Source organism: Topomyia yanbarensis, unplaced genomic scaffold (genome assembly GCF_030247195.1).
Source record: "Topomyia yanbarensis strain Yona2022 unplaced genomic scaffold, ASM3024719v1 HiC_scaffold_160, whole genome shotgun sequence".
Classification (NCBI taxonomy): Eukaryota; Metazoa; Arthropoda; class Insecta; order Diptera; family Culicidae; genus Topomyia; species Topomyia yanbarensis.
In genome coordinates, this window is record NW_026683339.1 from 31824 (window position 1) to 59809 (window position 27986).

Here is a 27986-nt window from a genome sequence, read left to right on the forward strand (position 1 = left end):
CAAACCATCTCTGAAGAACTTCGCTGATTTTGGATAATGAAGCGTTTGGCATGTTTACTAATTGTTGTCTAAACCTACAACAACCAGACCAAAACGTTCCGATATACCACCTAACTTCTGAATACTATCTACGCGAGACGTAATTACCTGACTTCATTGATTCGAGCCGTACAATTTACATATTTAGAAAGAACAGCATATGTTGTAAAGAAGAGTTCATTAATTGCAATATCACATTATTGAATTTGTTTTGGTTATCCAAATAAATAGGTCGTACATTCAATTTTACGAGATGTTTGAGCCATGAGTGCGTTAAGGTTTATGACAATCAGGTAAATGTTCCGTTCGCAATAATAAACTTTGGGCGAAAGCTATTTGGGTAATGCTGCAGATCCCATCAATTAAAAAGAAAGGATATTTCTTCAAACTAGTGTATAACCATTTCGAAATCCTACTTGACATACTATCGGAACGATTTTCGTTTATTTCCAGCCATCGCATTCTCGCCCACCTGTTCATTTCTCCTTACTACTTTAGTTTGTAACTGTTGTTGCTTCACTATCCTATTAATGCTACCGGGCGGGAGTCTGTGCCTTGATGGGTCATAATAAGCGGGTGGTGGTAGGTTCAGGAATCAATCCGGGGTTAGATACCGCTGCTGTTCTATCATTATCTAGTTCTTTTGACAGGCGTTATATTACTATTAGCAGAGATTTACGTTCGTTATAACAGGGATTCTAGTGTTTTCTATCATATCGATTTAGTTGCTTTTGGTTTATGCATTCAAATGCCGAATCGTCGCGCTCTACCACCAATATTCTACTGATGCTACGGTTTGTTTTCTGTGATTTAATCAACTACAGATCTGCATGATCCCTAACTGTATACGCTTTTCTAGAAAAGTAGTTGAACATAATTTGCAGATTTCTTAGCAGGTTAGTGTTTTGTTAAAGTTTTTCTGCATGCTACAATTTGGCATTCTTTGGGGGGTAGTTGATGAAATGAGCTTGATTTATTGATATCATAGTAAGTATAATGGAACGAGCAGTTTATTATAGGAATTGAGTGTTGTTCGTGTAATAAAGGAGTTAAAACTGTGATACAATCTAAAGTAACAGATAATTGAATCTAAAATAAAACAAAAAAATGGGAATAGTGATTAAATCAACAGTGTACTGAATGGTGATCGTTTTTCTTTAAGTAAATGGTGCATTTGTTCTAACTTTATGATTTAAAAACGTACATCGGTTGTAAAGCTAAGAAGGGGCTAATCAAATGTACAGACAAACCGCTTCGGCGGTTATTATACGGGAACTTTTTACACGGGATCTTCAAAGGATAAAATTAATAGACATAGAGTACATAGACCTAGACATAAAAAACAAAATTTCCATTTTTTGTGAATCAGGTATCTTACAAGCGGGTCGTGCTTGCATCGCTAGGTTTCAGCCGTTACAACTTAAACAATAGTTAACTATAGTTCTCTCATCTACTCGTTAAATGATTTTGCCTTCGACAAAGGATAAATAAAACCAATACTACCGCTCTCATCTGTGTTTTGCTACTAGTTTCGCTCGTTCTGCTACTGATGAATTTCAGTTTAAATAGAGGGATCACAATGTTTTTGAACGTATATAATTTAAGTCTAGATTTGTTGTGTTTCACTTGCAGATCATTCGTTTCGACGACTCTAGATTATATTCGAGGAAAATTTCTCGAATGTTCCCTGATCGATGGTTTCCCTTCGCCGGGGTAACGTGCCGCTAGCCGTGAACGGAGCGGGATCAGTGCAGCCTAAACTGGTCAGCAATTCCACCAGTGCGGCCGTCGTTTCCACATTGACGTGGTGCGGAGTATTGCTAGCTTGACGTGCCGCGGCCAGCGAGTTGGCCGCTTTGGCGTACGTCAAACAGGATCGGCCCTCGTGGTCGATGTGCTTCAGGTTAGCGTGGTGCTGTAAGGTAAGACTCGTTAGCATGCTGTTTGATTTACTTTTAGAGTTTGGGAAACCTACCCAGATTAACAGCTGCGAAATCGCTAGGTTACCAATGGCGCAGGCTAGGTGCAGCGGCGTTCGCAGATCCCTGCTGCTGACGGTCGAGTTGATATGCTCCTGGGAAGCATTCGCCAACAGGATGATGATGGCTTTCATATCCGATCGGACCACTGCTTCGCGCAGTTGTTGACCGATCGCTGGCGATGGGTTGAAGGCGGGTAGGAATTCTTTAGCCTCATACTTGTTGCGGATCCAAGCTTCCTTTTCCTCTCGGGAACTGGCGGGGGTGGGCTTCACCCGTCCGCGGGTGTTCGACTCCCAGACTGAGTTCGCTAAGCTGTTGCCGATGGCGAGCATCACGCTGAGATGACCGGGACTATGAAAGAGAAATTATTATTGATCTGATACGTTCCACCTGAGTCTAATAAATAGTCTTTGTAGACTACAACATATTTTCAAAATCAGTCGAAATAAAAACCAAAAATACTTACGGCCATTCATCCAGTCCAAGTGACCGCACTTTACTGATATGCGAACCGAGATTTCGATGTACTCCGGAACACTCGATGCACATCAGAACTCCCAGATTTAAACTAGCCCATTCAGGATCTATAAAAGCAAATCCGATTAGTGTCATAGAAACATTTTTTTTTGATAGAAACACTCACTTGGCGAATCACAATCTACGCAGTACCCATTACCCGGAACGCGGCTTCGAATCGACTGCATCGAAGCGATATCACTCGGGTTCAGCGGTTTAGATTTCGACGATTCAATGCCCTGCAATGACTTGAAGATCTCCTGTTCAATCACCGATACCCATTCGTCCCGTTCCTCCGAGTTAGAAGCCTCAAAGTGCCACTGCTTGTTATCTAATGACACGATGTAGAACTCGAACCCGTCGGAGTCTGTAAAAATTTAAATTGTTAATTTTTCTGCATTGTTTCACATTTTCAAGATTCGAACTTACCCTCATACTCATTGTTCTTCCCCACGCCGCTGCTCTTCATCCGCCGATGTCGCTTCTTCACATTCGGCGTCTGAGCATCCAACTTGCTAGTATTGCCATCCGATCCGATGAAACTTTGCGAATTGCTGTTACTGATAACGATTCCCTCATCGCCGCTCGTTTGCGAGTTAGACTTGACCGGTTCCCGCAGGGTATCGAACGCAGTCAAAAGCACTTTCTCCGTCAGCTTTCGATCCTTAGCCAGGGACAAACCACCGATGCCTTCCGTCAGCCCGTTACTGTTGCTGCTACCACCCTGGGATCCACTCGTAGGTCCACTTGATTTGCCATTCATTGCTGCTGGGGGTGGCAGATTCGCTCCCGTCAGGGCACTGTTGGTGATGATCGACTTTGAGCCACGAGGTTTTTGGCCCGGGACCTTCACGGTAACATATTGCAGGGACACCTCCTTTCCATGAACATCATCCATGTAATCGTGCAGCGATGGATGATAAGTTAACCGTCCATCGTCACAGAGTGTCACGTATTTCTTTTTCCATTCCTTGTTCAGCGATTTGCTGCTTCGTTTGTACAAATATCCTTGCTTGATGGGAATCGCTCGACCACTTCCAAGTTCACCATTCTTAATTTTGTCCTGTTGCTCCTTCTTTGACGACGAAGGAATAAAAAGATTCGATCTTCGCCGACTTTTCCGTGAAGTGGTTGGCGTTGAAGTTGGTGTTGGAAGTTCCTTATCCTTTCCGGCACCATTGCTTCCTCCTCCTGAATCTTTACCCGGAATTAATCCCAGTGGTTGCAAACTGTCACAAGACACGGGCTGAGCTGGTGGTATAAACTTAGCAATGTTATTATTCTCATTGGTCAATGCCAACAGTGTCTGCTGGGAAGTTCCGTGGGAGATTGTACCCCACTTTAGCGGAGGGTGCGACTCTCGCTGGGCAATAAGATGACCCGTCTCGCTGGCCAGCATTTCCGAGCTAAGCTTAATCGGAATGTGGTGACTTGAAGCGGAGAGAACGTGGTGCCGATGGGGAAGCGTCATATTGCCCTGTTGGTTTTGTTGCTGCTGCTGTTGTTGTTGGTGTGGGTTGTTGTGGTGGCTTGGTGAGGAACTACTTAACGTTAAACCACTTGCCGGACTTCCAGTTGAAGACGAAAAGCCATTCGTTGGGCTAGGAACGGACGCATGAAAACTGGCCACACCAAGCCGGGTGCCTTGTGGCGTCGTTGGTCTCGAATTGGTTGGTGTGATGTTCGAACCGGTTGATAGACGCTGCTGGACAATCTTCTGACAGGCTGAAAGTAAAGAAAGCTCTGATTAGTATATTATTTAACCTAAAATATCATGCATTATTACAATATCTTCGATAGAAAGGCATTTCCGATGGCAAAAATACTCGATCCAAACACTGAAAACATAACCAAACAAAGCGCAGCAAAGTACAATCAGGTTTCTTCTCCTTTCCTCAATTCAATGTACGCAAAAAGGAACAGCTTTTACTTGCCTCTGATGCTGCTGCTGCTTCTACGTTCTACGAAATTATACACGGTCGGTTGTTTTGTTTATGTGCATCGTTCCCCCACTTATGTACCAGATTTTCCTTCATTCATTTTTATTTATTTATTCGTGTGCTTTGCGCAAGGGTTGCTGTTGTTTAACGGGACCGTCGCCAGAGGGACGTCTGCGTGCGCTGTTTGCATGTATGCGAGACGTAGGCATCAAAGGTATAAGGATGAAAGCCCAAAGCGACCAAAATCAGCAAGGACCCGCCTTTCATTTTGCGCTATTTTTGCTGAACGGTATGAGTCCCTGCTAGTGAGGGTGCAAACCGAAAAGCTTACTGAATCCTATAAGATTTAACATGGGCAAAAGTTATACGAGTTTCAGCCATTGCACTTTCTAACCCAGACGATGAAAATGGTGTAGGAATTGTTTCGTGAATTGGTAATATCATTCAATTAATTTTGTGTGATAATACGAGATAGAGTAATAGAATTATTGAGAAAAAAAACCTTTTATTAGCCAGTTCACTTTACTGTTTCTTAGCTTGCAGCAGACTTTCTATCGCTCCTCTGAGTGTAGTATAGGTCTCCTGGCCAACTATCTTAGTATTTACAGCTTGTTAGAAGGAGCACATAGGGAACAAAGCACAGAAAAGCGATTGCGTCTGGTAACTGGTACAAGTGAGCTTCGAAACTTTATGCACAGTTGAAAACTGTGCAGTTCGATTGGTTTCTCTTTTGAGCTTGTACAGCTGATATATTTGACGAAGAATATATGATGTTATATCAACGTTGTAGTTAACTTTATAGATATAGATAGTGTAGGGAATTTAATTTAATGCAATCCTGCAATATCACCTTCATCTCTTTTGATCCAGTTTTTTTCATTGAAGTAAAATTATTGGAACTGAATACTTGTATTTAAATTTTTGAATCCATGGTGTTGATGCCAAACAGTAAAATGAAATAAATGATTATTTTTTCGAAACCCCTGGAAATGTTGAAAACTATGAACTTCTTCAGATTCGAAAATATCCTTTCAACTGCATGTATAAACACTCAAATATAATGTTAAAACTAAAAAGTTTCTTTTATCGCCGAAAACGACTTAAAATATTCTACACAATAAATGTAGTGCCAAGCTAATGACATTAAACACTACTGTTTTGTGTTTAAACTAATACATGGCTTAATTCTAGTAATGTTATTAGAAATCTAAAACTTAATCAGAGATAAGTTTTGAGCCGCGTCGGCTAGAGCGAAAGAAAAAATTAAAACCGATGCCATTCAGTCATTTTTGAATGACTCGACTTACCTCTGGCTTATTAGACTCTTATGAAATTCTAATTTAACTCACCAATAGAAATAATGGAAAATGTTTACATGGCTTCCAGTTATTCCAGTGGGTCATTGGGACAGTTAGGGTACAAATAACACCAACTTCCTTTCACGTAAACGTTTACCTGATTAAACGTTATCAATTTAGCAACAATTAATTAAATTTGCCTAGTATGATTATAGATATTACACACCATTCAAATTTGAACCAAAAAAAAATCATTCAGCTATGTTTCTAAGGTAGGTAGTAGAAACTGGTTCGAAAATAGTCTAACCCAATTTTTTAAATTTTGATTTGTAATTTTCTGTTTTATTAGTTACGAAAATCTGTTAGTACAGGACTGTATATCAGGTCAAGGATACAGGCCCGTAGCATGCGGTTGGCCGGGGTGGCCACCGTGGGGCGCAAAAATGTGTTTTATCAAACAAGTGAGTCATATCATAAGTGTGTCATTTCCAAGCACTTTCTAAATTAATGTTTGAAAGTCGAACTGAAAAAGAAAGTCGACATAAACACCAAAGGTCGCAAAACTGAGATTCCACCGAGGGCATCAGAAGAGTTCGCTACGGTGCCGGGAGGATCTCCGCAATATCACAAAATTTCCGGTGCCCTACTAGTCCTACACTTAGTTGAATCACTGGATGAAATGTTGAGCCATTTGGGATTTTTGGTGTTCCTGGAAGAGATGAAAACTGCTTGTTTGATCTCAGATTTTTAAGCTGGTTTCTTCGACTTCGACGTCAGCGCTTCCTCAAGTTATGATATTTTGTGTCTCTTAAAAGACAAATTGTACCCTTTACAAGGAGTTTTATCCGCCTATAGTTTTTATGGGCAGTAACACATGGGGAACGTCATAGCCACACTTTTCCCGAGCATGGTTTGTGGTAGTGAGTGGGGAAGCTCTCTTTAATATTTCTCTAAAAAAGTGGTTAGAGAGTCCTTTAACCTTCCGGCAGTCGCGCGAGTGCACTGAGCACACGATGGTCTGAAAATCTAGCGAAATCGTCTTAGGACACCGGCGGCTGCTCGGTCAGTGGGCCATAAGCGCGACTTCCGGAGGGTTAAGGGATATCGTCTCCACGATTCTTTGCGCACTTGCCACATCGGTCCTTATTGCTATAAGGCCCATTTTCTTGTGTTTAGTGCAAACCATCTCGAAGGAGCGTCTGCCTTTTCGGCTGTTTGTACCGTGGAGGAGTGTCCCGTTTTAATTAGCCAAGCAAGTCACCGGATACGAGCTTGAAGAGACACAGAATTTTGTCCCGTCCTGTGCGATTGCCATTCAAAATCTTCACTCAGTGGAGAAAGAGGACCAGCAAACGGCCAAGCCCTTCATCACACGCATGACCAACTCGAATCGGTGACCACATTGTCGATCTCAACTATGTGGATGGACATGTAGACGACGTAGTACTTCATTAAACATCTGCCGTCAGTAATGCCATTTACTTCATTTGGACAGGATATCACATTTCGACATATTTGCCACGACTGAATATTGGTTTCGAGATTAAGCCACCTTTAAATACGTAGTGTCAACTGTTTTCACCAACGTTGTTGTATGATAGAGGCAGCTTAAATTTTCTAATGAATCGTCTGCTCAGTGAACTAATCTACACGCACGTCTTTCGGAAAACATGCTCCATCGGTTGCCTTCAAACACCTGACTTAGAATGATATTACAGACAAATCTGCAGTGAACTTATCTTGTTTAATTTAGTAACACTTTAGTTTCTCTGTTAGAGAACCTGATATCGACTGATAATTTTAATTTTTTGCATAACAATCGGAAAATTTTCTCAAAATAGGTTTGCGTGTTTTATTGTAAAAGTCCTACATACTTTGAAAATAAAATCTGTTCAGATTTTGAAGAAATAATATACCTGGAGGACGTCTACAAGGGACGCTGATATCTTTAGTTGCTTTATAAATAAAGCAAAAATAAATAATAAATGTAAGTACCATTTCTAAGCACACAATTGAATATTGTTCGAAAGACGAACAGAAAATCAAAGCCAATGTTAACACTGAAGGGGCACTAAATTGAGACTCCGCCAAGGGCTACAGAAGTCCACGCTACGGTTCTGAAAGGATATAATCATAATTATAGCCTAATCCCGATCAGAAGGAAATAACACAATTATAACTCATGCTGATATTTTGTTACGAAAAAAATCCTATCAAATTTTGTTATAAAGTAGAAACCGTTAGGTGTTAAAGTAACAAAAATTCTAACAAAAAATTCTCTACGAATATCACATTTATAACAAACGTTGATAGCAATATAACACGATCATAACAACGTGAGATAGCATAATTAAACCCAATATAGCGTGTATTACTTATTGTATAACATCAACGATTTTAGCGTGCGCGTCTAAAAATAGAATACGAGAAAAATAAAGCATACATTAGGGCACTTTTTGCTTGGGAGCAAAAAGCTTCATGCAGCAAAAGCTTTTATAGCATTGCCAAATGATTGCATACATGCTGGCTGATTTTTATAGTGATTATATGGACACGCAGATTATTATTTGTCGATATTGCCGCTTTGAACCTGGGTATTCCGAGTTTGATGGGAAAGTTTCCTGTATGAACCAACGACGTTGTTTTCGACTGATGTTTAATGTTAGCATAATATTCCACGCATCTGTCAAGGGCAAAACGATTATAGATGCAGAAGATGTTTCCAGAACGCACACATTGAACTTTGCCAAAGCCTAAGGACTGTTTGTTTTCCTTGTATAATACGCTTTGTTTTCATACAGTTTTGCTCACGACTACAACTGCCTATATTACGATAGACTGAATAGCTTTATAATATCTTTTCAGATTAGGAAAGTGGGGCTATTTTTAGAATCTAAATAGTGCGCTTCGGCGTTTCTCTTGCACGTTAACCTGATTTACACGATTTTTAGAAATAATGTCGATGCGATATGGTAACATTTAGCGGATAATTTACCTACATTATTTTACGGAGAATACGACAAATGTTACTTATGATTCCGAATAGATTCAATGAAACAAATACAGAGTTTTGAGGCTTGCATTTTGAGATTTCAAGTAAAGTCGCTTTTGGGGTTTTGTTATTAGCATTTTTAGTATGGGGAAGATTAAGTAAACCAGTACAATTATCTCACATCTAATAAATTCGCAGAAATACAATTTTTTACAATAGTTCAATCTGTCAACTGAGAATATTATAACAGATAATCATAAAATTTGAGAAATTGTTGAGGATTCTTCGTTGTTATGAATTTTAGAATATTTCATGTTTTCTAAAATACATTTTCTTTTCTAAATTTTATTTAGTTTTAAGGAGTAAATTATTCAATACTTTGTTTACATTAAAGTTTTAAGCTATTTCAAGCACTATCTAAAACACATATTTAAATTGTAACAGCAAACAATAATACCAGCTGGGATGCGTATTTATTCAGAGATTTCTAGGCCATTTTGAAATATTGATAGCTTTATGCAGCATACTCACAAATATTAATCTTTCAACAATTTGAACAGGTCGTATTATTCCTTTTTTTAACTTTCTACATAATGAATCAAGTATCTTGATTATTACGAAAATTTGTTAGTTCGATGTTTTTTTAAGACGAACGAAGCACCATCGAATACAACAGAAACGTTAGTACATATGCGCATTCAAAGGAATTGTCAGTTCATTGTAAATGTCAAACTGTCTTAGGTGGAATGAAAAGATACAACAATCTCAAACTCAAAAATTTTTATGTGGGAGTTTAAATAAAAAAAATACTTTGGTAATTCGGAGAACGCACAAAATCAGATACCCACAAACTGGACATGTTTCGGTTGTTTATGAAAACCCCGCATAAATTGGAGAAATCGGACTGAAGATCCTCGTAGATCCTCAAAATTCATAACGGTATTGTGGAAATCAGTATATATCAAACAGTTTTTTGAGTTCTGAAAATTCGTTTTCGCAATATGCACAATTAATTAAAATTATTTATAGAATCATTTGACTAAACCATAACAAATAGTTTTAAAAATGCTTTTTTATTTTAATCCGCGTTTCTTTATTTCATTTGGTGTGCTTGATACTTCCTGCATCTTTTTTAAAATAAGTTTTATGCGAAAATTATATTCTTTAGAATACTGCCCATGATCGCATATCAGTCCCATAAAGATAGGAAATCCCATAGAAAACGGGACAACTATGCGATCATGGGTAGAATAGCTTTTGATAATTTTGCGATTCCAAAACTTTTTGAATAAAAGTTTCAACATTGAAATCATAAGTCACATATTCGAAGTTGCGTGTCAGATGAGTGTCTCAGAAAATAGGTAATCTCTTAATCAAAATGCAACCAAGTGGGTTAAACACCTTATTTTCAAGTTTTCCGACCACTTGCATCTAAAACTTATCTATTCTCAAAATCGTGGAGCTTTGAATGTCCATGTGGAAAACGCAAATAAAAGGAAATCAATAAAAACTTCAAAAATTTGCTTTAAAAAGTTGAATAAATACGCATAAAAGGAGGTTTCAGCGTATTAGCAAAAAGACGGTCATTTATGTAATATAACAATCATTCACAGTTGATCGATTGGTTTGTTTATTGGGGCTTTAACCAACTAGTCATTTGCCCGCTTTACAGTGTACAGTTAGCGTTCAAAGATAATTGTGAAAGAATATTTTATATATTATAACATCATTGTTATATGCGTACATTAAAATCATATTAGCAGTTCAATGATATCACCAGAAGATATAATCTTGATATAAGTTTGCTTGCCTTGCTGATAGGGATATCACAAAAATAACACAGTGAGTAATAAATATCAACATGAGATATAAATTTGATAGCTTTCTGTTATGTCGTTCTGATCGGGATAGCTATCTAACTACTTTTTTCAGAGACAACCTATTGCAATGACCTTTAAAGGTCTTTTGGGGTGCACTGAGGTCAGTTCCCGACATCCTCGGGGATCTCAAATTCTGGACAATAACTGTTTCGTCCGGTGCCTAACAATATAGGTATCAAACTTCATGATTTTCTATGACAAACTTTAAAATAGTTATTGGAGGTTTTGCAAAAATCTGCTATCTATCGTGCACAGTGTTGTGCACGATCCAGGGGGAGGGTCTTGGGGGTTCGGACCTAACTGCTGTCAAAACTTTTGTTTGAAGCCAGTTTCGAACCTCGGTTATGCGCCACTGAACTGGAAACCGGGTTGGGTTCTACGTTGAACGTGCGAGCGCCGGTTCATGGTGCCGCGTTGCATCTATTTTGTGCATTGGCAACTTCGTGGTTCTTTGAAGGAGTGGGGAACGGGATTTCGCGTACAACTGTTTTGTAGTTTGCAAGGAAGCTGCAATCCGTTTTGCCTTTTTAACATGTCGGAGGGTGAAGTAAGACACTCCCATGTCTTCTTAAACTTAAAAGAAATTCTATATATATAGAATATCATCATCATCTTTCACAACTGTAATTCTTTCAACTATCTCATTTTTTACACTTATCTAGTACTCAGTATAACCAATAGTTAGCATAACAATAAATAAATCGCGCGCGGTAATGATTGTTTAGAACCGGCACTTTATTGTTGCAATTCAAGATTAGTAACAGTTCCTCTTACTACGATACCACTCTACTACTTAGATTCGGAATTTTATTCAAACGATCGCCGGGAAAACTTTACACAGACACGGCAGAATACACAAAACATTCGCAGCGTGATGAAAAGTTGAACGATATCGATTTATTAAAATATAAGCAATACTCCTCATAGACGGCTATCCGGAGTTTAATTTGCATATTTAACCAATCGCATTAATGCAACAAATGATAAATCTCCCAAATTCTCGGCAGCCGGCTGCCCAGAGCAATTTTCACATGATAACGCTACCGGCACACTTACTAACAAATATCCCCTTCCCGTGATACATGTGGAGATGCAGAGGATTCCTCGGTCTCTAGCAGCAACATGTATCGGACTAACATTCCTTCCTTCCCCAGAAGATCTGCATTCGGACGTGGCCGGCGTCGGTATTGATCAGCATGCAAGGATCAATATAGATTGTACAATGTGGCTCATCGTGCTATTCCCAAGCATGTTGTTCCAATCAACATTTTACAATCTCAATTGGTTCTGGTCAATAACGGAGTAGCAACCACGGGCGATCTCTTATGCTTATGCTTATGCTTATGCTTATTGTAAGAAACCGGTCTACATCTGATTGACGACTTGAAATAAATAAATAAATAAATAAATTGAGACTCCGCCAAGGGCTACAGAAGTCCACGCTACGGTTCTGAAAGGATATAATCATAATTATAGCCTAATGGCTATCTAACTACTTTTTTCAGAGACAACCTGTTGCAATGACCTTTAAAGGTCTTTTGGGGTGCACTGTCCATCTTGAGGTCAGTTCCCGACATCCTCGGGGATCTCAAATTCTGGACAATTACTGTTTCGTCCGGCGCCTAACAATATAGGTATCAAACTTCATGATTTTCTATGACAAACTTTAAAATAGTTATTGGAGGTTTTGCAAAAATCTGCTATCTATCGTGCACTGTGTCGTGCACGATCCAGGGGGAGGGTCTTGGGGGTCCGGACCCCCGCCCCGTCCGTATTCACTTGAGACAGAAACTAAGTCAGTTTTGGACCTAACTGCTGTCAAACTTTTTGTTTGAAGCCAGTTTCGAACCTCGGTTATGCGCCACTGAACTGAAAACCGGGTTGGGTTCTACCCTGAAATATATTTTCACACCGCCGCTATTTGCGAGAACCCAACTCAGTTCCATTAAAAACGTTTGTTTGAAGCAACTAACCTGTGTTAGTTTCTAGGTTTTCAATCGAAAACGACATTAAACTCGGAAATGCGACAGATTGACGGGTTGGACCCTGTCTCAGTTTTGTTTCAAGCGGGAGTGACATTAGTGAAGATCGGCTGGGATCTGTGGTCGTATGCTGGTTTTCTTTTATAGGTTCGGTTTGCGTACAATTCTCGATTTATATTTTTTTCTCTTTTGATAGTTTTTCTTCCTTAAAAATATTTGAAAAATGAATTTTAACCCTTTATAAGGCCCAGAGTTTGGGGCTATTAATGGATTTTATATTAATAGAAACACGGTTCACACACACACACACATTTATTTCGTAATAAAAACTGTTTTGAAAATATATTTGGTACCACCCGTTAGAAAACGTCAGTCTTCGTAATGCTTGATGTATTTCCAACGAGATTGGTGAAAATATAAAGAAAAATCGAGCTGGATCGGAAATTCAAAAAGAAATTAAGGTTAATTAATTACTGGTTATTACCTGATTAACAGTTTATTCGTTTCATTTTTTTCTTTGCAATTTTTACCACTCATAAACCAAATTTAGTTGTAGTTATTTTTACAAATTTGCATCACCAACTTATAGGGTCTAGAGATTTTTTTTCAAAATCCAGATAATTTTACAGGTAATCTTCGATACAACGTACCCTCGATATAACGTACCCTCGATATGGCGTCATTCGATATAACGTACATTTTTCCTCGATATAACGTACATATTTTTTAATTTATTTTCAGGTCCAAATTTATCTTCAATTACGCATGTATTCCATATTTTAAGAATTCAGTATGTTATACACAATCTTAAAACGTACTAATTGGGCTTCTAATGAGCATATTAGGAATTGGCTACTTCATTGAAGGTTACGAGAGCGAATTTTTTTCAATTTCATTTGCGTGTGATCGTGATTTATTAAAACCAACCATTTATCTCAATAAATAACCCAATATCAGTAGGGGAGCCCGAGGCTAGTTGGCGGTTGGGGTAAGTTGGCGGAATCCCTTTTTCTCCGTTTCTATTAGACATATAGCACTGCCTCTCGTTATGTACCTCAAGTTATGTGAAACCCATTATCCAATGTGTTTTGGTTGCAAAACATTTTGTATTGTGGAAGTTCTGGACGATATTGTGTTTTCGAGCATACCTAGTAAATTTCCTAAATTTTAAACACTGTATTATTTAGGGTGATGGCGGTGCTGCTCGCGGGGCAAGTTTGCGGTACTATTTACAATGCAAAAAATTTTATTTCTGGAACTCACTCCAAAGTAAGAAAATCTTTTTCTTGTGTATCTTGTCAATGCAGGAACCATTTACTTCGGCTATTCACCTGAAGAATTTCGAAAATTTGCTATTGCTTGCTATGAAAATTTGCTATGGAGTACGCGTCAATGTCAATATTCCGGGATATTGAGACTGAAATATAATAGCAAATGTCGATTAATATACAGTTTTCTTGAAAAGACATTCAGCATGTTCCAAAAGGACCCATGAAGTATTTGATTCTCCATTTGATTGTTTATTTTATGGTGTATCTATACATATCGCCAACTTACCCCGGGGCCGGGGTAAGTTGGCGGTTTTTCCGCGTCACATATTTTTGTCTCTAAAAATGGAGACAATGCATCAAACATTTTAATAAAATTCAGAGATGTTGCCAACAGTCTGCCCTTCCATGCCACGTGTTCTATTTTGCAAAATCTACGTACATCAAAGCGGTAAAAAATGAAAACTGAAAACACAGCCAACTAGCCCCGGTCTCCCCTAAGTTCTAACTGAAAACTAAAATTGATAATATTTGTGTGACCATTGTTGGTTGGTTTCGGGACTGCGGAATCTGATTCTCTGGGCCGAATGACAACGTTTAAGTTCCACGGCATGCTATGCCCCAAAAAGAATGAGAGGTCATATTTGTAGTTACACGGACAACTGTGCACGCTTCACGGCCGGTTTGGGGTATTTAGGAAATCGGTTAGCGGACTGAAATATATCTTCAGAAATTTTTGAATCGTAGATACAAGTGGATCTTTATACTCTATTCTAATGATTAAAGTTCATAAATTGCTTTTATTGTATGAGGCGCAGACGGTGGGAATATTAAAATCACTTTACAAGCCCAGACAAAATAATAATTAATGATTTAATAATTAGGAAAGGAGTCAGAATAGAGAATATTTTCGGAGGTAGAGATAGCGTAGTTGGTAACTCGATTGCCTTATACGCAGCTCACCTAGGTTCAATTCCCAACCCAGCACATAGTGTTAGAGATTTTTCTAAAGAGATTACTCTAACCCAACAAAGAGGCGAATGACCCTAAGGTTAAAACCTCTAAAATCAAAATAAAAAAAGAATATTTTCAATAAATTTAATTCATATAAGCAAAAAAAAATGATTATGGCATCTTTTTTATGGATCTACTATAATTTTCTTATTAGAAAAGTTGTTTCGCACTGCTAGGTAGGTAAGATTTTCAAAATTAGTTACGCGTTATCAAAATTCTACAAAATAAAGTACCACGAACAACAATTCTTTGACCATTTTGCATGCTTCAATATAACGTACAATTCGATATAATGTACAATTTTTAAACCGAGATGTACGTTATATCGAAGTTTACCTGTATTAGTTTACTGAACTCAAAAGAGATAAAGTTGATTCCCGATCATTTTTATCACATGCAAGATGAGTTAAACTACCTATAGGCAACATGATAATCATTAGTATGCAATCTACGAATAGCACCGTGCTTCGCAACTCAACGCGATTTTTTTCAAATCTGCTATCGTGGGATAAATTCCAGGTATCCCTCGGGTATCCCAAGTAGTTGTCATACACTAAACTATACGAATAATACCAATATGGGTATCAAACTTCATGATTTGCAGTCATTGTAAGTGATCTAGAAAATATCGGTTGTCATGGGCTCATTTCCGGATATCCCCAGGGGAACCGTAGTACTAGCCCAATACTATTGATATCCAGAGATCGTTCAGATTCTTGGATTTTTTCTCTTCGGCGTGTTTTCCACGTCTTTCCATAGAATTAGATTTAGGTCTGGGTGGTGGGCAGATCATGGAAGGACATTAACCATCTGATCAAAAAGCCACTATTTAACGAACCGAAATGTATGCTTAGGGTTGTTTTCATGCATAAATGTTCACCACATAGACCGGTATATGGCTCCATATGATCCTACAATATTTGCTTGTACTGATGCTGATCCATTCTGCGATCACAATTCACGATTAGCCCCATACCATGCCATGAAGAAACATGCACATTACAACCGCCATCGTGTTGTACTAATTTTATGCTACTAAAACTGAGGATTGTGATGCCTCTTTGCTGAAAAATTACTGTCCGACCCAAATCGATTGAATATCGACTCATCGCCTCAAAAAACATTTCTTTAAAAAAGAAGCAGACTTATTTCCGTCCAACTTAACAAAGTTTACTTTAGCTGTCGTATTGTTTTTAGAAATAAGTGGTTTATGTAGGGTTACCAAATGGACTGAGAGAAAATTAAGGACATCCCTGCCCAATGTTATGCCACTTATGTCACTTGAGCCAGAGTTCTGAAAAAAACTGTCGGAATTCTGGCTAATTTTCCAGCGGTTGAACTGGGACGTTGAATCTCAATCGAGACAAATTAGAATGGTGTAGTGCTAGGGGCAGATCACTTGTGATGCATTTTTAAAAATCAGCGAAATTAAATGTATTTATTTCCATCAAAATAAAAATTCATAATGTATTTTGCGTTGCGTGCAATGTTTTTGCGTTGCGTGCAATATTGTTTGCGTTGCGTGTAAGACGTCAAAACCCTACAGAAAAACTAGCCCTACATTTAACAAAACCAGAGACTAATTGAGACGGCGGACTCGCGAGTTTTCCGTGGCTCAAGAGGTACTAACTCAGGTAGTACTAGACGGTCCCTCGAAATGTCAAACAGAAAACGCGTTGATCATCGAGGATGCTTTGCTTTTCTTTGCTACGTGTTTTTATTTTTCCTGCTAGGTTATCTGTTGTTTACGAAACAGTGAAAAAATTAATTGTAGAGCTGCTTTTTATGGAACTAACAGAGCTTTTTATGAATCTAACGGTTTCCAATTGAGTAGTTTATGTCGTTTCTGCTTACGTTATATGATAGGGTGTGCTTTTCCATATTTTAAACATCTTGCGGCAATATACATGAAACTAGAGCTTCTTTATGATGACACATAGATGTCCGTACCATAAAATATCCTCATCCCAGTAAATTACATTCGGAATGAGACTTGGAATATGGGCTGATTTGTGATGGAATTCCAACCGAAGGCAACAACCCATCCTGAATGAATCGGATTTCGAATCGGTTGTTACTTTTGCGCTTAAAGTCTTAAGTCTCTGACAAAACATTGAACAAAGTGGATCAGCGTAGAACGTTTGTTAAACAAACTTTTTTGCGAGGCAGTGCAAAGCTGATGCAAAACAGGAAATTGAATGCATTTTTTTTTCAATTTGATGCAAATTTGTTATACATTCTTAGAGTGATCTGCCCCTAGGTGTAGTGCCAATACCGAACGAAGATACCACTTTGGCCAAACCTCATATTGAGCTATCCAACAAATTGTGGTTATTTCTGAGTAAAACAAATTTTGGTTGCCATGAGTCGCAGAGAATAGGCATTAACAAAAAAATCGCTGGAAGGAATTGAAATTGATTCTCTTTGAATAAAGTTGATCTGAATAATTTAATACAGGGTGATTCGTCATTACGTTTTTTAATCTAGCAAAAAAATTGAAAAATGAAGTAAATCGCGAATTGTTTATTTGTCAATCGAAAGAACATTTTTTGCCATTTATTGTTTGAAAACAATTTCTTTTAAATGTTGACCATGTTGGCGTTTCAGGTAGTCCATTCGACTGGTCCAATTTTTGATGACAAATTCGACTATTTCAAGTGGTATCTGGCTAATTACTCGAGTAGTATTGGTTTCCAATGATTGGGGATGTCACCGCCGCTATGTTTTCCTCACTGCGTGCTGGATGTGGTCGATTTGTTCGCTAATCATCCAATAACGAGAGCTACAACTCTTACTTTTTATTGTATGGCGAATAGTTGAGTAATTTGGACGATTATGTCGACCTTATGGTCGGAGCGCACTAAACACTAAACGCTGATAGTTGAATAATTTGGAGATGGTGAGCCAGTGTAAGTCGTTCCATTATGAAATGGCAAACAATACTAAACTATAATAGCATGACAGTTTGCATTTAGTACCCGTTAACAACTAGAAAATGCCCTGTTAAAAAGCTTCATGTTGAACCACCCAAGGTTTGAGACTAAAATTAAGGACATTTGAAGTAAAATAAGGACGCTTTCCAAAAACCTCGAAAATAAGGACATGTCCTTTAAAATAAGGACGGTTGGTAACCCTAGGTTTATGTTGTGCAATAAGGGCGATCAAATGCTCCTCAGATGTCATATTCGTATGGTTTTGCTGCCCACTGACACGCTATGAGTTCGTTCAACGATGTTTTTGATTTTAGCCGACGAAAGTGATTGATTTTTTTTGGTTCCATGGTGATAAGATGATCTTCAGTAAATGTCGTTTATCGTGAAGGGGGATTATATTTCAGGGAATTGGTTGTAATCTGTTGCTCAAAATGTTTTATTGCATTATATAGCCGCTTCCTGGAACGCCCGATGGATTCTGAAAGTTATTTCACGAGTTATTTTTATTTTCGTTATTTTTCAAGTGGAAAATAAATTTTCTGGGTTCACCCTCCCATCAAAGATAATATTCGGATAATATTCACAAATAAGTGTCTCCTTAGCCAATTTAGCTTGAGCAAACGACTTGTTTTGAAACTGTCCGACGTTTTGACCGTGTTTGGCGGCCTTTTTCAAGGTAAATTTAATTGGCGGAAAATTCCCTTGAAAAAGACAGGCAAACATGGTCGAAACGTCGAACAGTTTTAAATACAATTGACTGAGAAAGCCGAAAATATTCATGGAAATTCCAGTTCCAATCCATACAATACTCAAAGATAACTTCAATGGGTCTTTTCACGAAGAAGCGAATAAAAACCGGGGTTCGTCCCTTGCAGTTTTTGATTCTGAGCTACTGGGTGCAGATCAAATCAAATACGTTGGAGTTATAATGGGTTCCAAACTGAACTGATCTGCTCACATTGAATTCAGAGTTCAAAAAGCGTACATAGCCTTCGAACAGTACAGACGAACTGGGACCTGGGATCTCAAACCCCAATACATGTATTGGATTTACACGACAATTGTACTTCCAATACTGTCACACGGATGCCTTGTGTGATGGTAGAGGGGAGAGGTGATGACGGTCCAGTCAAAGCTAAACCATCTACAAAGAATGGCGCTCATGGCGTGGACTGTTGCTTTCACCACAAATTCGACTGCTGCTCTTGAGGCACTTCAAAATATCAAACTTTTACACATACACCTCAAACAAGAAGCACTATCATGTGCATACAGACTAAAAATTCCTGGGCTTTGGAGCAGTAACCATGTTGATCTTGCTACCAGTCATACACGACTGTTGTCACAAATGGTTACATGGGGTGAAAATATTCTTGCTCCCAGCGGTATTACAATCACATGTAGTTTTCCTTACAGGACATTCCTTGTGAAGATCCCCTCTCGAGAGGAGTGGTTGTCTGGCTACATGGAGAGACGACAACAAACGCAAGTGGTCTGTTACACTGACGGTTCTCTGATGGAGGGACTGGTGTCTACTGTCTTGAAATGAGATTAGAACAATCCTACTCACTAGATAGATACTGTACTGTAGTCCAAGCTGAACTAAGTCCAAACTAGTGATCGCTTTCCAAACCCAAATCGAAGAACTAAGCATTGTCAACACTATCTACCTTGTTTGGCTGGCTGGACATTCCGGTATTACTAGAAATGATTGGGCTGACGAATTGGTCAGGGCAGGTTCAGCGATTTTCGTTATTTTTCAAGTGGAAAATAAATTTTCTGGGTTCACCCTCCCATCAAAGATAATATTCGGATAATATTCACAAATATAGTATTGTAAAGCTTACTTTTTATGAATACACAAGGTTTGTTTTATATTTTTCGTTTATCCAGGAAATAGACACAAAAAAACTTCAAGTGTGCTAATTCGGTGTCCACACTTTTTCAACCACAAAACGCGTGTTTCCTCAGAGCGACAGTTACAACCAGAATATAGCAGCACTTACTAATTCAACTACAAGAAGGATATGTAGACTGCACGCATACAAGGCGTTTGAAGCTGTGAAATAACTATAACTCGCTCCACACGTGCTGAAATATATGTAAATGTGCTAATTCTCTGTCCATCACTGTATGTGACCGCAATAACCAATCTGCAACTCCGGAACCAAGGGTTAGATTTGACTGAACTTTGATAACAGTCAATGGAAGTACTTTCATTTGAAATCAAGTTTGTAGAAATCGGTCACGAATTTGCTGAGAAATAGGTGTGGCATTATCTTGGGGACCATTCATAAATTACGTAACGCAAAAATTGCCCAAAATTGACCCCCCTCCCCCTATGTAACAAATTGTCACAAATTTTTCCATCCCCCCTCCCCTGTTACGTAACAAATTCCAAGAAAAATTTTTTTTTTCTTCGATGAAAACATGTTACGTAACGATCTAGTTAACACCCCCTCCCCCCTATGTCACAACTTGTCACAACTTGTCGTACCCCCTCCCCCCCCTAAAAGCGTTACGTAATTTATGAATGGTCCCTTGGAAGTTGGGACATCAAGAACCGTCGTAGGTGGCCAATGTGGTGAAAGTTACTTAGATTGTTCCACACATTTAATTATGTGTTGCATCATTTGGACATCATGGTGGAATCAGTTTATATGGAAATTTACCGTGTGACAAACGGCTGTTCGGCCATCTATGGAAGCTGCCCTACAATGTCAGCTTCTTTCTCCGAACAGTCTAGATAAGTGTCTCCTTAGCCAATTTAGCTTGAGCAAACGACTTGTTTTGAAACTGTCCGACGTTTTGACCGTGTTTGGCGGCCTTTTTCAAGGTAAATTTAATTGGCGGAAAATTCCCTTGAAAAAGACAGGCAAACATGGTCGAAACGTCGAACAGTTTTAAATACAATTGACTGAGAAAGCCGAAAATATTCATGGAAATTCCAGTTCCAATCCATACAATACTCAAAGATAACTTCAATGGGTCTTTTCACGAAGAAGCGAATAAAAACCGGGGTTCGTCCCTTGCAGTTTTTGATTCTGAGCTACTGGGTGCAGATCAAATCAAATACGTTGGAGTTATAATGGGTTCCAAACTGAACTGATCTGCTCACATTGAATTCAGAGTTCAAAAAGCGTACATAGCCTTCGAACAGTACAGACGAACTGGGACCTGGGATCTCAAACCCCAATACATGTATTGGATTTACACGACAATTGTACTTCCAATACTGTCACACGGATGCCTTGTGTGATGGTAGAGGGGAGAGGTGATGACGGTCCAGTCAAAGCTAAACCATCTACAAAGAATGGCGCTCATGGCGTGGACTGTTGCTTTCACCACAAATTCGACTGCTGCTCTTGAGGCACTTCAAAATATCAAACTTTTACACATACACCTCAAACAAGAAGCACTATCATGTGCATACAGACTAAAAATTCCTGGGCTTTGGAGCAGTAACCATGTTGATCTTGCTACCAGTCATACACGACTGTTGTCACAAATGGTTACATGGGGTGAAAATATTCTTGCTCCCAGCGGTATTACAATCACATGTAGTTTTCCTTACAGGACATTCCTTGTGAAGATCCCCTCTCGAGAGGAGTGGTTGTCTGGCTACATGGAGAGACGACAACAAACGCAAGTGGTCTGTTACACTGACGGTTCTCTGATGGAGGGACTGGTGTCTACTGTCTTGAAATGAGATTAGAACAATCCTACTCACTAGATAGATACTGTACTGTAGTCCAAGCTGAACTAAGTCCAAACTAGTGATCGCTTTCCAAACCCAAATCGAAGAACTAAGCATTGTCAACACTATCTACCTTGTTTGGCTGGCTGGACATTCCGGTATTACTAGAAATGATTGGGCTGACGAATTGGTCAGGGCAGGTTCAGCGATTGACTTGGTTCTGAGTCCGCCTTGCCAATTTTGACAAGTTGGATAAGAGAAAAAAATACGGTCAAGCGCTTCGTCCAAACACCGCAATTGGGTCATTGAATGAGAAAAAAATTATTATTCGTAATTATTACTTACATCGATAAAGCTGATTTTCGTGATTGTTTTTTTTCCAACTCAGAAAACGTGAAAATAATATTAAATTTTAAAATAAAGAAATATGTAGACAGTCTGGATTTGACACTATAGGAAGGATTTGACATATCGAATTTGACGACAAATGATGCCCTGTCAGAAAAAATTAGGGCATGTTTTCTCGGTTTTCCCGGAGGGTTATTTTTATTTGACATGAACCAAATCCATTGCATATAGTTTTTTTTTTCATTTTGGGTCTTGTCCTGATAGGCCAGATGTAAACAACCGCAGTTTTCCTATATATGGTTGCCAAGTTTACATAAAATTTATTTTAAAAAACAAAAAAATCGTTTTCACGTATTACAACGAATTTTTTTTTGAAATAATATTATATTATGCATATTAGACCTAAAATTTATCGAATGGAACCGAAAACTATATATAGCTTAATGACCCAATTGTTGGAGAAATCTACTAACGTGTTCCCAAACAAAGGCGTGCCCAGTGATTTCGAAAAATCTTCTACATTTTTCGAAGCTCCGTTAGGGCTATGCTTTAACCGGCCACTGCAAACTTAATTATCACATGGCAACTATTCTGCGCGCTGAGTTTTGACGTAGGACTTACGTCTTTCTTTACTATACTGGGTGTCATTTCAAAATTTTCAAAACGGATGCGTTACGTACACTTTGAACTCTAATAACTTTTCTCCTACTCAAGGAATTACTAATTTTGTTTCATAAATCGAAAGGAAAACGTTCAACGCTTGCTATTGATACCTTGTTTGCTATGTAAAACTTGTTTAAAAAGTTCAAAAACTACTTTTAATGCGAATCAACATTAATGCTAAAACCTATAAATATGGGTGTCACAGTTTTTCTTAAAGCCAGACGTGTGTAAGCCACAGAGCAGAACACACGTACGTGTGCTGCTCAACGAGAAGCTGCATTTTGACCACCAACCAAATCATAGCTACTGCCTTATCGCTGCCAACCAAGAACAGTCGTCGCCCTGCGTGAAATTCATTGCTCTCAGAAGTGGACAGAGTTACTAATTCGCAAGCTGCTCTTCCAGTGCCTGGTCCGTGAGATTGCACAGAATTTCAAAACCTACTCTTCCGGAGCTCAGCCGTAATGGCCCTTTAAGAAGCCAGCGAGGCCTGCCTGGTTAGTTTGTTGGAAAATACCAATCTGTGCGCTATCCATGCCAAGCGAATAATCATCATGCCGAGCGGGAAACGGCGAAATAATATTCACAACAAACGGTCCTTTTTAGGACCACAAAATCGTTCTCAGAAGAATTACAATTGAAATTTCCATTTCGTGCTTTGGAAAATAACTTCCCTCTTATCGGGTTAGTTATTTTCTATAATAATATCCGAAAAATGTGCGATAAAACCAATAAACTGACCAATTGGACGGAAGCAATAAAATACCTACAACAATTTGAGTCAGAAAAGTGATATTAACGGAAAAATGCTTCGATCGTTTCTAAGTGTTTGGCAGCTGAAGTTGCCGATTTGTTTTCCAACGTCAATTATTTGCGCTGTGCTGTACGGAACAGATTTTTGCGCGATTTGTTGGGAAATAATTAAAACAATTGTGTAGTAGATTCCGTAGATTTTACCGTAAATTTTGATAGAAATGATTTTGTAAAAGCATTAATTAGCCGTGCTTTGAATGGTGGTTTTTGCAAATCTTTCTAGAACATTAGTGAATGTGGAATGATGAAAATATTTTCATTTGTCGCACAAAGGGATGGACTACCATCTGCACTAAGAAGTTTATAAAAGAGATCGCATTCCGATATACAATGCTCATTCGATGTGAGCTGCGAAAGGGGAATGTTCGTGTATGTACGCAGCAGATGCGAATTCGGGCAAGGTTCGAATCGTTAGCAAGGATTCTCGTCTGGTATCACCAAACATAGTTATCTACAAACCGTTCTTTTTAGGATGAAAACATAATGGAGAAAGAATTGAATTAGAAAGTCTGGTATCACCAAAAATAGTTATCTGCAAACCGTTCTTATTAGGATGAAAATATAATGGAGAAAGAATTTATTTAGAAAGCTCCTTTTAATAACTTGGATTGAGTTACTGAGGATACTTTATCAATGACACATATAAACCAATGTTTATCGAATTAATCTACAATGCAAATCTTTCTAGAACATTAGTGAATGTGGCAACCCTGCTACTAAGCGAATGCCACGCCAAAACGAATGATGAAAATATTTTCATTTGTCGCACAAAGGGATGGACTACCATCTGCACTAAGAAGTTTATAAAAGAGATCGCATTCCGATATGCAATGCTCATTCGATGTGAGCTGCGAAAGGGGAATGTTCGTGTATGTACGCAGCAGAAGCGAATTCGGGCAAGGTTCGAATCGTTAGCAAGGATTCTCGTCTGGTATCACCAAACATAGTTATCTACAAACCGTTCTTTTTAGGATGAAAACATAATGGAGAAAGAATTGAATTAGAAAGTTCCATTTAATAAGTTTGCGCCTGTCAATTCTTGTGTACATTTACCAGTGATTCATATAAGCAAATGTTTATCAAATTAATCTACAAAAACCGAAAGTTTTTGCAAGTCCTAGAAAATCAGTGAATGTGGCAATCTCATTCGACATGAAATTTCCAGTAAACATTCATTCAAAAAGTGCATTGGCTCAAATTATCCATGAATGTCATATGATATGCCCAAGTTTAGTCCTACGTCAACACCGCGGTTACGTCCCGGACATTACCCACTCCTAGTTTTTTTCAAGTGATCTTTGCGATTTCGAGATTTCGTCCGTCCGTACATAGATAACATTACCTACCCCTTGTTTTATGCGGAGTACTCGGAAGTAACATTGTTTTACTGAAATGATTACCGAGCGGGATACTATCCAAATCCTCAAGAAAATTTTACTGAACCCGGTGAATCAAACTTAATGTATAAATTTAACCGTTGGAGATACAAACAGAATTTTAGTAATAGGATATGCATACGAATAGTATTACGTCAACACCGCGGTTATGTCCCGACATTACCCACCCCTAGTTTTCTCTGCAAAATCGTCTCCTAGCTAGTCGGCTGTACCCAAACAGTGTCGTGTAGCAACAAATGTATCAAATTTTGTTTTCATTTTGCTCTTCTTCCATGTGCTTCAAAGAGATTTATTTATGTTTTGATTTTTTTGGCAAAGCATCAACTTGAATACTTAATTTCGGCATTTGATTGGATCATCAAATATTTCTCACTGAGAGACAAGTATTCAATCCTACATTTAATTCCACAGTTATTACGTCAATAATCCAAATAAGTATAAATACTGCCCCAAAATCTAATGTCGTTTTCTGGAATTAAAATTGAATTACTTTCGAAGCTAACTTAGCTGTACACAATTGTTTGAAAGCAGATTCGAGCAAAGGTGCGTCATTGAATTATTTCTTGTTCAAGATTTTGCTTGAACCCAGTTAAAACAAACCAAGCCATTACAAGAAGAGACAAAGTAAACATATCTTAAATTTAGACAAGCAAATTGTCATTGTTTATAGTTATAATCATCAACTGTGGTCGACCCTTGGAATCAAATGCCAAAACTCATCGGAAAGCCTTTGAATCGACACCTTCTTCCGTAACTTACCATCCTGAAAGACTCGTTCCACGTTCAGCCCGTAGGTGGCACATGTTTCATAGTACGAGCACCGCTTCAGATCCAGCGCCAGTTTTCGCGCCCGCGCATCATCGATGACTCGTGGTGACCGCTCGCTAATGGCATCTGAAAAATCCAAAAAATAAGGGTATTAAACTTTCCTAAATAAACTGATAACTGAGTACAACTCTATCATACCTTGCGTCCCGACCAGGATGATCGGTATTTCGGCACTGTTGCGGTAGTGTGACATTTTGGTGTAGTACGTATACACGGCGTTGAAGCTTGATTCGTTTTCCAGACTGAACACAAAGATGACCGCGTCGACCCAGGCGGCAAACTGTAAGCGAAAAAAAAAGAAGTGAGGTTAAGTTTTTGATACTGTTACTGTTTTTTTTGCTCGAAATAATAGTCAGCTATTAAGGCGTCACCGTAATTGATTTGTCACGGTGGGACGATTAATCATAAACACACATACGTGTATGTCACAAACCAGCAGAAGAAATCCTTTTTTCGAAAATATGAACCCGAAATCGATTCAGGTTTCCACCCCATTGTTGTTTTGCCGTTGTTTTTTTCTATTTCGAAAATACAAGGGGGAAGTACATTAAATCAAATTCTGCACATTATTAACTAAATGACATCCTAGCATGCTTCGAGAGGGATCCGTTTCATGTGTTTCTTTTTTTTTCGAAAAAAAAAGGTTCCTTTTCTTGTTGGAAGAAGAAAGTTTTGATTGATATCGAAGTGTGTATGATTGATCCAAGGATGTTGGAAAACCGTTACAAAAATAAACTTATAAATAAACTGCTGATTTGGGATAAACTTTCGTCGTTCTTCTATTCAATGGTAGTTTTCGAGACGGTTCATCAAGCGCCGAGGGGCGACCGCCTGCGGATTAGAACAAATATGTAAAGAGAAACGAGAAAAACAAAAGACCAAGGTTAGGTTAATTTTTGACATCTGCAAACAGGGGAGAAATCAGCCTTTACGCGTTTGAACGTGAAACAAAACAGAAAAAAACACTGGCAGCAAGTCGGTGTCCATTTAATTAAATATTATTTTTACCCATTAATATGAATGGGGGGAAAACGATGAAAAAAGAGACTGTTCAGTGAAACTGCGAGTGACACATAAAATCACGATTCAAGGGCAACTGCAGATTTTTTGTCGTGTCATTCGTAGATACAACTCACATTGAACCACATTTAACAGCTGTGCAATGCAGAAGAGAAAATTTTAGCAACCGAGGGGTATGTCGATGGTGCAGAACTCTCGAAGCGAACACGATGGTATGGTCAGTCACTAGTTTGTGTGTATTTTTCGTTCAGCTTAACAACTATAGGATAGCACTACAATGGTAGTCTAAAGGAAACGTGAAATTTTAGCCAGAACCACTAGCTCTCACAAATGGTTTTCGCAGTCCGTAAATCATCGCCCGGACTCGGTCGTTTGTTCTACACCCTGCTGATGCTGGTCGGTTGGGCCACGACGCGTCTGCTTTCGCGCGTCGTAAATCACCGGATTCGGTACCGAAAACAAAGAAACAAAAACAGTTCGAGGGCGATACTCACTCGGTATAGAGATGTTACAATCGAGCGAAAAAATAGCAAATCGTTCTTTTTTGGTAAAAATAACCTCAAAACAAATAACACAAATCATTTCGGCACAGGCAAACTGTCGGCTGGCGATGATTTACTGACCCTGGCAGTCAATTGTTCCGATAATGGCAGCAATTTGTGTCGATTTTCGGACCATAATTGCCTCAAAACAAGTTCTGAAATGGTAACAAACTTTACCTTTGATGCAGAATGATTTTCCTCCCAGATTTATACACAAATAGCACGAACTTCACTTTCGTAAGCATTGAACTTGACTGCAGCAGCGGAAGTCAAGTCTAGCCACCACTCAGTCTTGGCGGTAGCTCTGTAGTGTGTCGTTTATTTGCATAGAGCGCAGGCGCCTCTGCACCTGCAAACGAAGTTACACCATCCCCCTTTCAGACAGAAGCAGGTGGCAAAGTAGCAATTGTGTGCATGCACACGCACTTGTCCTGTCACTGGTGTTTCTAAACGGGAAAAAGCTTGCGTTCTTGCAGTAGCAAGATGGTACTTTCAACTTGCAACGCCTGAGAGGTAGACTGCCGTAAGGACACGTCGATTGTTTCTCCGGTGCTGCCTGACTGCATGCCGTCCTCCGTCTGTATCTTAGAAGTCTACATAAGGAGAATCGTTTGAAGTAGCTCATTACCGGGAAAGCACGGTTGCTGTAACTGATGTGAATAGTAGCGAGTGATTACTTGGACTTAGCTTTGCCGTGTGGTGGTAACATTTTGTGCTACTATTTTGTGCGACTCTAGACTATTTTCAAGCAGGATAGGACTTCTTCAGTTGCAGACATCTTTTGAACTAAAATCAGGCAGCATTTATCATAAGTGTGTGAATATATAAATTTCA

General features: G+C 38.8%; 1 protein-coding gene across 2 annotated transcripts; it reads right to left on the reverse strand.

Annotated features, from left to right (window-relative positions):
* Positions 1 to 455: 455 nt before the first annotated feature.
* LOC131694811 (centaurin-gamma-1A-like) lies at positions 456 to 27408 on the reverse strand. Of its 2 annotated transcripts, XM_058983311.1 has the most exons (8): positions 27330 to 27408; positions 25729 to 25870; positions 25522 to 25656; positions 2967 to 4262; positions 2665 to 2904; positions 2488 to 2605; positions 2015 to 2372; positions 456 to 1954 (listed from the first exon to the last, which is right to left on the reverse strand). In XM_058983311.1, the coding sequence occupies exons 2-8, from the start codon at positions 25781 to 25783 to the stop codon at positions 1691 to 1693; spliced, it is 2466 nt and encodes an 821-aa protein (XP_058839294.1). In that variant the 5' UTR covers positions 25784 to 25870; positions 27330 to 27408; the 3' UTR covers positions 456 to 1690. The 2 variants fall into 2 exon arrangements, with proteins under 2 accessions (XP_058839294.1, XP_058839295.1); XM_058983312.1 differs by lacking the exons at positions 25522 to 25656; positions 25729 to 25870; positions 27330 to 27408 and adding an exon at positions 4324 to 4445.
* Positions 27409 to 27986: the final 578 nt, after the last annotated feature.